General features: G+C 34.6%; 1 protein-coding gene and 1 long non-coding RNA gene across 4 annotated transcripts; one reads left to right on the plus strand and one right to left on the minus strand.

Annotated features, from left to right (window-relative positions):
* Positions 1-1,509: 1,509 nt before the first annotated feature.
* LOC118043105 (uncharacterized) lies at positions 1,510-2,766 on the plus strand. The gene is made up of 3 exons (XR_012170916.1): positions 1,510-1,728; positions 1,906-2,193; positions 2,338-2,766. It is a non-coding gene; the product is annotated as an uncharacterized lncRNA (long non-coding RNA).
* Positions 2,767-3,286: 520 nt separating this feature from the next.
* LOC118043104 (E3 ubiquitin-protein ligase RGLG4) lies at positions 3,287-11,768 on the minus strand. Of its 3 annotated transcripts, none has more exons than XM_073411792.1 (13): positions 11,752-11,768; positions 11,528-11,676; positions 10,772-11,073; positions 6,549-6,633; positions 6,148-6,288; positions 5,956-6,069; positions 5,696-5,793; positions 5,511-5,590; positions 4,519-4,624; positions 4,284-4,411; positions 3,836-3,959; positions 3,670-3,726; positions 3,287-3,588 (listed from the first exon to the last, which is right to left on the minus strand). In XM_073411792.1, coding segments are annotated over exons 1-13 (1,470 nt in total). In that variant the 5' UTR covers positions 11,754-11,768; the 3' UTR covers positions 3,287-3,504. The 3 variants fall into 3 exon arrangements, with proteins under 3 accessions (XP_073267893.1, XP_034906831.1, XP_073267894.1); XM_035050940.2 differs by lacking the exon at positions 11,752-11,768 and adding an exon at positions 11,336-11,432 and having other exon boundaries at positions 11,528-11,671; XM_073411793.1 differs by lacking the exons at positions 11,528-11,676; positions 11,752-11,768 and adding an exon at positions 11,336-11,501.
* Positions 11,769-12,073: the final 305 nt, after the last annotated feature.

The following is a 12,073-nucleotide window of genomic DNA, read 5'->3' on the forward strand; positions in this document are numbered from 1 at the left end:
TCTATGGATGTGTGATTTATATTTATTAAATTTCTATTACCGAGTGAAATAAAGCAAAGGAAAGCACAAGGGCAAAGAGATCGCGGATCGATGCCTGGGTGTGATGTATTGGTGGATTGTAACTGTAGAGAGATGGCAGTTAGCGATCCATAAAGAAGAAAGAGAAAGAGAAAGGGATTCCAAGATGGCGGCTCTAAATCTAGCTTCCATTTTAGTTTGTGCATACAAAAGACAAATGTTCAGATTCTTCTTCCATTACACGTAACTATACGAGGTGTAGCTTTCATGGTATAGCTGCTGGGTTGCCTACAGCTCCTGAGGGCACGAATGTCATTTGGACATCAATCTCTAATTTGCCTACAGTTTTGAAAGCGACGTCGTCCATCCTTTCCTCCCATGCCCAAGCTGGAATAGCGCCTTCCCAAACTTGGTCGACCCCGCTGAGATTAATTTGAAAGGGACCGTTTCGAATTTTCCACAAGGAGGAGCAGCTAGGGAGATACTTCGAGAGAGAACGGCAAATGGACAGGCAATCTTGTTAGGGTATCTCTAGTCAATGTTATGATCTCTAGCTAGTAATAATGAGACGCTACTCGAAAAATCTGATCATTCTTGGATAATTGTAGCTAGCTATATATTCTGGAGTAGAAGAATCCCCAGCCAAAAAAAATGCATTATTCTTCAATAAATAAATAAATAAAATGCCGTGTGGATGAGATGATCGGCTATCTAGCTATAGAGCGCCCGGAAAAGTGAAAATTGAGCTCCGCGGGCGTTGTGCGTTTTCAAGAATGAACCCTTTTAAATTTAACGGGTAAAAAAAAGAAAATTGAATCTATCTGCGTTCAGATAATGTTTAACCCTTTTAAATTATCTAGTTAGCTTGTAATTTGAAGGTTCGAAACTGATAACTATCATCGCGGTCCATTCTTCATTTTTATTTGGAGGTAGGGCTGAGGAGTGGTGGTTAGGGTGCTCGGCCGGGAATATATTTCTCCGTCCAGTACTACATGTTAACGGGGATCTCTCTCTTGCCATATATTTTTTTAAAAAAAAATCTTTCATTAGGAGGTTCGGATCACAATAAGTCCTGATGACTCTCTGTCATTACTGAAATCCCAAATCACCTCTTTTATATCTCTTGCCATATTTCCTACTCCCACAACCCTCTATTTTTATATTTTTTTTATAGAAAAAGTAATTTTTAAAAAATAAAAAATATATATGTTATTTTAATATACTTTCAAATAAAAAAATATTTTAAAAAATAATCACTACCATATTTTTTAAAATAAAAATAAATAATTTAGCTAAAAGTGATTTTATCGTCCAACAATTCAGACCCATACGTTAAGTGACATGTTTGCTGCCCATTATACCGTGCCAAAAAATACCGAGAAAAAATCTACAGAAAATACGGGCCCAAACTAAATCACGCTTCTGGGCCTCTCTATCTTTGCTTCAAACTGCAAGGGCCAGCCCCAGATAGAATCACTCGTTAAGTTGAATTAAGCTTCACCCAGTCCAACTCGGAGAGTGCAGGGGGGTGGAAGATGTCGATACGGTAGGAGAAGAGCGAGGCCTGGAGGTGGATAGTGAGGAAGACAAGAGACTCAAAGCCATTCTTCTTCGCATTCGCTACATTATGCGGTGTCGTTCCAGGTGTGATTGGGTATTTCGTGATCCAAACCACCAACTCCCGCAACCCCGAGCTCGACGGATTCCCTTGTACGTACGTTATATATATCTTGAATCACCGTTGATTTTCTCCATAAAAACGTTTGATCTGCAGATTTTTGGGCATGGCCTACTGTTTTCTGATTATTAACATATTTTAATTCCTGATTCTTGTGATAACTTGTTTATTTTAAGAATCTGACTCTAACTCTGATGCTATATTTACAGGTAGTTTAGCATCGAATGCTAGAAAATAATATATGCAAAGTATGTTAATCACTCATAGATATCAAGAGGAAGAGTGGAAGTGGGGTAAAGCTTCTGAAGGGTGCCTCAAGTAGCATAGAGTTGCAAACTGGTCATTGGATACTTTTCATCTTGGTTAAGCTTCCAAATTTCAATATATGGCAGATGGATTTCACAAGTAAGGCCACTTCTAACTGAAGTCATCTTTTGGAAATCACAGGAATGAAGGTGCATGGCAGTGACCTCAGAGTAACTGCTTTAGATACTTGGGTTAGTTCCTCTTTAATTTCTGTCTCGTATCCTAGAGTTAAGATTGCCCCAAAATCTTGGGTCATGGTTAATAAATATCACCCTTTTCATCTTCAAATGGAAGTACATGTTGACAAGTTTTGTTTGCTCGAATTTCTCAATCAGATGATGGGTAAAGTTAATCGAGAGAGACTGGCAGTATACCTTGGCGAGCTGCAGCGGAAAGAGGATACAAACGATCGCTATGTAGCTGCTCTAAGAGGGGAGACATTTACAAGAAACCCATATGCAAGGATTCAGTCAATACCCAAACGGAATAACACTGAAGCTGACAAGGAGCAGAAACTTGATAACGATCAAAGGAAGCAGATTAGTTGATGGTTCTTGCCGATGTGACCCTTTCTATATTTGGTATATTAATGTCATGGCAGCACAAGAAATGCAAAATGGTCCCTTTTCTTCTTGTTACGCAACAGCTTGTAGCCTGTGTTTTGTTTGGAATATTTCTGCTTTGGTATGGTTTTTTTCATACCCGCTGGGAACGACAACAATGTATTTCATATTATAATGTTTCTCAGCTATTTGCATCTTGAACCCAAAATGCTTCTCAGCTATTTGCAGTTTCCTGGTAGTTCATGAAGAAGATGATGTTAGTGCCTAGGCTTGATTCCAGGCCTGGCATACGAGGCTTGGGAAGAAGTGACATGTTTTATGCACAAGTGTATGATAATAGGGTATGATAATAGGACTCAGCGTAATCGCATCAGAACAAAAAGTAAGCCATTGATGAATTTCTCACATTGCTTACTTCTATTCCTGTTAATTTTAAAGTTCAATGATGGCAAGGAAGTTGATTGAAACAGAAATTCATACAACTTTAGGCTAAAAGCATTTGGGCACATTCTCAACTTCGGGTCAATTTAGCTAATGAGCAGCTGTTTCCCTTTTGAAAAGCCCTTGCAACCCCTTTAAATTGCAGATGATCAGTGTAACCCGGGGGCTAATTCCAGTATTGGAGTTGAGGAGGAGGTTAGAGCCGTGCAGGGGTGGCTTTTGACTCGGCGAATCGCCTCCCAAAGCCGTAAATTATATTCTAAATTACTTAGAGATGAGGTGATTCCACAAGCTAAATTTTGCAGCATAATATACATCATTCTTAACCGTAAAAAGAAGTTCTGCATCAGCTTTAGAAACAGAGCAAGATACAGGGCGAAGAAATCTGACTCTGCCTTCACACTCAAACACACGCTCATGCGCACACACAAACACGCACTAAAAGAAAGCAAGAGAACCACATGTACAGTTCAAGATACAATCCCCTTGATCCAGTTGTTAAGCAAACAGCCTGATACGGCTGGTGATTGGCCGGCGGCATATAGGGCAATTAGATACTCTTGATCCACAGTCTCTACAAGTCTACAACCAGGCAACGGTATTAGCATCCTAACAAAAAGGTTAAGAAAAAACAAAGCTGGCTATGTCTAGGTAGCAGCTTACCATGTGCCCACAGCCGAAGGCCAAGTCCTTTCCCTTAGTCAGACAAATAGGGCAGGCCTATAATCAAATTGAAAGATTGAAAAACACATATTTCAGAGTTATAAATTATAGACGAGCTACAATGTTCCAGACAAAAAGACAGCATTACACGAGATTATTTTCAAACCTGGGTTCTATCATCCAAGGCCGGAGAAGAAACATGGGTTGGTTCACGATCTAGCACTGGACGGCGAGAATAAGGAACTGGAGGAGGGCGTGGTACGATTTTCTTTGCTTGTCCCATGGAACGTCTTTTCTCCAAAGGCCATTTAAAGATATGAGACAACACGTAAAAACAAATGGATGGTATGCAGAACAAAGTGGTCAGTGCATTAGGAATGCTGGGAAACGTAAAAATGGAAATCCTTCCGTTGCTGTTTTCTCATTGAAATTGAAAGGACAAGCCAACGAATTTTTTCCATACCCAGATTCAAAACTAAGACGTGCTGCCCAGTTTTAGAATTGGCTCCCCTGCTGAAGGCCTTTATTTTGAAATTTTCAAAACGTTTTCAAATGCTGGCAAAGCTGTTGTGTTAAAAAAATGGAGCAGTGAATAAACAAGTTTATCAACCTACCCGATAATACCAAACTCAACAGCTGCTTTATACTGGAGGGGAATCTCCATCAGAGCAGCTAGAGCAAAAGCTGTTTCTTTCTCGGAGATGGTTGCATTTTTTGACATAATTGCAGTGAAATTAACGAACTGCACACAGTTCAGAATCATGTTGATAAAGTGCTAGAACGTATATTAAATTAAATCAGAATGTTGGATGGCATTCGAACTTAACATTCATTTTGTTATCACTATACCTGAAAATTGTCAAATTCACGTGCTGGGATTTTGTCATCAAATCTCCTCATGTCTTCCCAAGGTCCATCACCAACTCCAACAAGAATTATCGAAAGTGGGTATGAACTGTTTAAGAATATCATAAGGTTACACATTGTAATTGCTTTTCATAAAAGAAATGGCAACACATTTCAGAATAAACACAACTCCATTTTCTGGCATTGTTAGAATCCGATGATGAAAATCATTAGATTCAACTTTACATCCACTTACTGTTGATACAGGCTGACTGGCATGTTAGGGAACACTTACTGTTGATACAGGCTGACTGGCATGTTAGGGAGCACAAAACAGGTAAACTCAGTGCAATAAAGTTATGAATAACTAACTGTGGAGGAGAACATGAAGCAATCATTCTGCATCCTCGATGTTCTGAGTGGACCTTTGAGTGTTTTTCACATACAAATGCAATATCGAGCTGGCATGACACAAACAAATAACTGGATAACGATCTGGTTATGACGCAAGATAATCTGTATACTTACTAGGATCTAAAAGTAGACTGTTAACCCCTGATGATTCATTTGATAGTTTACAAGTGAATGTCATCACAAAATGGGATCACTTCTCAATAAATAAAGACAGCCATCAGTTGACCACCTTCTTTTTATGTAACTGCCGAAGTCATGTACATCTATCTAGGCAAGTCATGTAACAATAGCAGGTCAAGTATAGTAGTCTGTGAAGTGGAATGTCATGGCCATTCTAGTGGCAATGAAAAGTAAGTTTATCAAGCAGCTGCTAAAGATTAGCAACCCCTTTCCATAACCACCATAACACTAAATGTAAATGGGCTGGCACCCCAAGCGCACCAAGAAAGTGATAGTTCTAATAAGAACCTAAGTTTGTCATTTTAATTAGATGAAAGTTAGAGTATGACACTAGGATATATTTTCTATGAATGTTAGTCTAAGCAAGTTTAAATGATTTGCATTTATCTGCAAGGCTCGACCTTGCATCGACAATTGCCTTGATTGTTTGCTCTTCTTGTGGACTCATTTCTCCATCGTCTGTATCCACACTTCTTGTGACCTTCACAGAAAAAGAGGTTATTACTTTGATTACATATGCATCCATCCATACAGAAACAAACATATGCAAGTATGCAGAAAAGGAGAGAGGGTTTTGAATTCAAACCTGGCCATCTGCAATGATGAGCAATACATGATATTGGCCTTTACTTTTTTCCACAATGTCAATTGCAGCCTCAATCACTGGTCCATACGAAGTCGGCCCTTAAAACCAAAACATATATCGGTGAAGATTTTTGTGGCTCCTCGAGAAATAAGTAAAACACGAGAATCTTCGTAGAAGTAATGTTCAACCATGGGTCTAATTAAGAAAACTAAGGAATTGATAAAAACCAAATTCCAACATCAAATAAGCAAGGAACAAACCTGAAAGTCGCAAGTTTGGAACAATCTTTTTGTAGCATGCCAAGACTTCTTCAAAACCATTGCAAGGTGAATGATCACTGTGAAAGCTAAACACCTCTTGATCATGAGTGGTGGCTGTGTAGATAAAAAGAAAAATCAATTCAACAGATGAGTCATAAGGTGCAAAACTAGAATTCCAGGGACTGAACCTACCATCACCAAAGCCAAAACAAGGAATTAAGTTGTCTTCATCAAAAGGAGCCATCGTCTTTCCAATAATAGAGATGGCTTTCTCATATGGATTAGGTGTGTCTCCGATGGCATGAAGGCTACGATTATTGAACGAGACTTTGCCTTTAAAATGAAAATCAACAATTGACATCCATGAGAGACAAACCAATTCAAAGGAACAGAAAACACGAGGATATAATTGAACCATTCTGCTATATTATTAGATTGCCGCCCCCTTAGGCTTCTAAAGATTGGGTTTTCGACTCTGAATACTTATTTCAACTTCATGGAAGTATCAAAATCCAAATTCCTGAATAACTGATAAAGTAAAACACAAATTTTATGGTACAAATCGACGATGTGATTACTTCACTTGCACATACCTGTCCATTCATTGCTTTTAGTGAAATCAATTCCAACAATGAGATTCGATGATTCCAGTCCATTTTCCCTCAAGGCTGTCGTAACCTGTAAAAGATGGGGGGAGCCTGTTAGTAGTAGACTGCGAGAATTCAACCAAGTAGCCATATTTTTATCTATATATACTGAAGCAACAAACTTCTGTTATTGAAATTACGTACATTGCTGGCAAATGATTTCCATGCATAATCAACAAAGCAATTCCTAACGTTAACAATTTAATGCTATAACCCATGACGAGCGTTTGCAGAAGGTTTACAAAAAGCTCTGCGTATTTGAAGTTGCAACTTGCACCTCACCCCTTGAACCCCTTGAACCATTAACTCGACTAATGGATTTTTAAAATTAAGGTATATATTGGTCAAATTAAAGAATAAAATCTGAAATATAAATTTAAGATAAAATACAAGGACCTTATTAATTTCCATCCCTATTTATTTATTTAATTTTGGTCAAACTATCCAAAGAGCGATGTTGATTTTTAGAGTTTGTTTGCTTTTGTATTTTGAGAGTGATTTTATAAAAATTAAAAAAATATTTTATTTTGCTTCAAATATTTTTTTATTTTTAAATTGTTTTAATATGTTGGAATAAAAATAAATTTAATATATATATTATTTTAATATATTTTTCAAATAAAAAATATTTTAAAGTGGTGACCGGCGGGATTGAAGTATTGCAGTGACACAAAATCAAACCATCGGAAAACAGAGTGATAATAACAGCAGCGTATGCAATCAATGCTGACCAAAATCATCAACGTTTATCACCCTCCGCGCGTTGCGTTAACACTGAACAGTCGACTACAGCACAGCTGGGTCCGGAAACCCAGTAGAGTTGACTCGGTCATTCGCTTTTGTTAATCAAAAGACCGGTCGTCCACGTGGATCACGTGAACACGTTTACATTTTTCTTTGAATGATTTTCTTTTTACAGATATCGATCTAAAATGACTAGATTAGTTTATAAATAGATTGGAATTGAATATAAATAATAAGGCTAAAGATGGTTTTTGAGCATCAAATCTGAAATTTATTTTTTCATAGAGTTAATAAAAAAATATAAAATTCTACTGTTATATATATAACCTTGAAAAATAAATAAAAATATTAAGAAAATATAATCTTAATATATTTTTAAAAATATATTATTAAACACACATTAAAACTTATATTATTAAACACACATTAAAACTTGGTTTATGTTTAAATTAATATCATGTTTGAAAGTGTGGTTGCAGTTGTTTTTTAAAATATTTTTTATGTTAAAATATATTAAAATGATATTTTTTTAATTTTTTAAAAATCAATACATCAAAATAATCCAAAACATAAAAAATAAAATAAATTTTTTTAAAAAAAAAATATATATATATATATATATAACCACATTTCCTAACATTATATGAATCTAGCTCCCGTTCCTAAGGTGCAGGCTTTGAAGAAATCTTTGTACGAGGCTTACTTAACATAAGCTTATTCATATAAATTAAGCGATAATTACCGTGAAAATATTGTAGAACTCGTCGAGTTTTAAGTGTGTACTCCAGTGATAATCAATAATTTATTGCAAGAGATAAAACTTATGATTTCCATTAAATTTTTAAGTTTCGATCATTGAAAATGAAAATGAGTTGCAGACATATTTTTAGGATAATTACAATAATTTCCATTAAATTTATAATAATAATAATAATAATCATCTAAAAATATGAAGATATTATACCAACCACTATAAGAAACATAGAATCATGCCTGATGTCGAAAATAGTGATGTTAAAAATATTAAAAGCATTTTAAATAGAAGGATGAGGTTTTTATAATATTTATTTCAACGAGAGGGGTTTTATATTAAATCTAAATTTTTTTACGGTGTGAGTAGTTTTACGATACTTCAAGATATTTTTGTAATTTACCTTGGTTTTTGTACTATATTAATATTCAAATTGAATGCAAATGATAAGATGCGAGTCTCGTGAATTTTAAACGACTGGCTTCTCCTATAAAAATAGCTGTCACGTGTGTTTATAGACAAAAATTTGAATGAGAAATCTGTCTGTATAACACTAGTAGAAAGGAAAAGAAAAATAGATAAAATTTGAGAATAAAACGGACTGTTTTAATTATGTAGCCTGTTTAAAAAAAAAATTAAATTAACAGGTATTTTAACTAATTCTATGATGACTAATTTCACAAATCTTGAAATTAATAACTATACAAGTTTTTAATGTCACTAAAATTTAAAAAACTCAAATTAATAATATTTAAAAAATAAATCTAAAATATACCTAATTAAATAAACACCTCTCATGATTCGGTTAATCATTTACTTGAACACCTTCAAAAGAGCCTGGGGTCACCAATAATATTTAATGATTGAAAAAGCTTGCTTTTCTTTATTATCTTATCTAACTTTCACGTTTCCACTGAGCAGAAGAAACCGTGTTGACGACGTGACGACCAAAAACGCGTTGTCTTTATTGCCAGTAGTTGGCAATCATGGCCCCTCTTCTTTTAGGATATCATGGCATGTGGAGTGAATGATTTCTTTCTTGTTTCATAATTGACAATTTGAATTTCGATTTTTATGAATACATATAGAATGTTTCAGTGAATATTTGTCAGGAATTTGTTTAATATTTGATTAAATTATGTTATGAATAACAAGAATTTATAAAAAAAATTAATTTAATGCTTTTTAAAATTTAAAAGTAATCTTAAAACACATGTAAATATAATTTAAAATGTAAAAATAAACTATTCATAAGCAGTTATATCTTTCTTTTCCTTTGGTTTAAAAAGATTGTACTCTCACCTTGATAATTTGAAGTTTTATTTATGCTTAGGATTTTTTGGAATTGTGATTGGAATATATTTTTTAATTTGTTTTAAAAAAAAATGTTAATTTAATATTTTTTAATGTGTTTATGCAAAAATAAAAAAATATATATTATTTTAATATAATTTTACAATAAAAGCATCTTCTGTCATGATCCTTAACAAAAGCTGCGTTTTTGTGTTTGAAATTAAGGGGGGAAAAACACCTGAAAATCAAAGGATTAAAAAAAAACATGTTTCGCGAGTGTCTGCGTGTGTTCCATGAACCTGTATATCTTAGGAGTGTTTGCCCTTGACCGTTTGGCGCCGGGGAAAAAAGAGGTTAAGTTTAACGAAAAAAAAATCAGAAAAATAATGAGTAATTTTTCAATTTATTAAAAAGAACAATATAGCTATCAATTTTATTTTTTTTTGTTAAAATTTAACATGATTATTCTGTTCAGTCCTTTCAAAAAAAATTCACTCTTATGTGGATTTGTCGTATGTTATCAGTTTGAATAAAGTGACAGTATTTTACAAACAACATGTCAAATAAATACCTATTGTCTTCTATTTGAAAAATCTCATTGGAATTGCATTTCAACTTAAGTTTTTAAAAGTTATGAGTTTTTTAAAAATTGTTTTAATGTATTAATATAGAAAATAATTATTGAAAAATAAAAAAATATATTTTATATATTTTTAAATAAAAAATTCTTTAAAAATATTTAATAATCCAAGCGGGGAGAATAAAAAAAAGAAAGTTGGCGTCTGGACCACACTAATAGTACTTTCGTGACTTTGTTTAACAGAAAAAATAAAAAATAAAAGCACCTTGCGATACTTTGACTGGTTGGATATCCAACTTTTCCATTATTATTTTATCTTTTTCCATGGAGAATTATAATATTTTTCTACAATAAGAAGCAAGTAGCATTTGAAAAGCAAACGAAACGGTATGGAGCGGAGTGGAGAATATGATAAGAAGATTCCCTTGAGATTCCATCAGGGAAGAGTCAAATCAGAAAAATTGACTATGACGTATTTGTTTTAAAAAAAAAAAAAATTTTAAAAAATAATAATTTTTAATTTTTTTTATTTTAAATTAATATTTTTTAATTTTTAGATATTTTAATGGGTTTTTAAAAATAATTTTAAAAAATTAAAAAAAATTATTATTTTAATATATTTAAAAAAAAAACCCAACAACACACATATCTACACACATATCTAGACAAGTCATCAAGAAAGTAATATCCATTCTCCAATCGAATAATATGGGTGTGTAGTTTGCTCAATAAGTGGATAATTATCAGCAAGGCTTCCAAGAAAATGAAAGAAAATAATTGAAGAGGATGATTGGCACGTACCTGTTCCAAGGAAGAAAAATTATCAGGGATGAAACTATATTTCTGCTTAATGGATTGCTTCTTCTCCAGTTTGGAACCACCCTTTGCTTGACTGCTGGTATCACTACCAGTGGCTCTAGCAGTATTACTCAGAGACGATGATGGCTCCTTGGACATTATTGTTGGATGATACGAATACGAGGTCGAAGACGAAGACGAAGATATTCCTCTTGTAACTATGTTACTATTTCCGCTGCTACGGCCACGGCTATAACCTCTCTGCTGAGACTTGGCGTGTGAAAAAACCCCTCCCATATCATCTTCTTCATCCCAGAAAGAGGCCAGATGAAAGAAAATATAGAGAAAAAAATGTTAGTTTTTGCAGGGAAAGATCGTGGAAGGAACGGGCTAGTGGATTGTTATCAGGAAAGAATTGATGCTGTGTGCATATACTAAAGAAAGAAATCAAAAGAGTTAATTAACTTGCTTGTGGTGTGCAAATAGGCAGATGCTTAAAGGAGCAAAGGATTCTAAAGATGGAGGATTGCGTGGAAAAATTGAAAGGCACGAGATGCTTTTAATTACCAGGGGAAAGGGAAAGGGAAAGCCAGAACAACTGCTATTAATTTCCCTGGGTTTTCCACTTTTATTTCACAGACGACACTCTAGCAAACTCTGAGCGCTGCTGAGCAGTAGCTGTTGGATAAGCTAACTTCACAGTACGGGGCACATATATAGCATGATACATACCAAATAAATGAATACAAAACGACGTACGGGTCAGTTCACACGGTAGGACCAGACAGCGTGGGACTGCGAGTTTGGATAGGCGATCGCACGTGGCGCTTTTATTTCCGACGGGAGAGAGGCGAGACTCGGCAGATATAGCTGCTGATAGATCAGAAAACTGGTAACACCAACAATACCTATGAAAAAACCATGAAATTAGGTTAGGGGAAAAACAAGTCAAGAGACGTCGCTAGTTGCGGAGGGTTAATTACATTGGAAAGTCCCTGTACTTAGTTGATTGGATTAATTGAGTCCCTGTACTTCTAAATTGATGGATTATGTCCCTCTGCTTTTAATTACGACTGAAACACCTATCTCCGTTTTTTACAGGTGATCAGTTGATGAAAATCGCAGCAAATAAACGACATGTGCTCCTACATTCTTGTCTGACACAGCTGTCATTTAAAAGAGCATTTTATTCAATTGTGATTGGTTAAATTTTTCGTTGTTTTGATTATAAAAAAAACCAGGGCTTGTTTTTAGGATGAAAGTTGATGTTTTCATGGCCTTGAATCGACAAGAAATGAAAGCATG

Source organism: Populus alba, chromosome 10, assembly GCF_005239225.2.
Source record: "Populus alba chromosome 10, ASM523922v2, whole genome shotgun sequence".
Lineage (NCBI taxonomy): Eukaryota > Viridiplantae > Streptophyta > Magnoliopsida > Malpighiales > Salicaceae > Populus > Populus alba.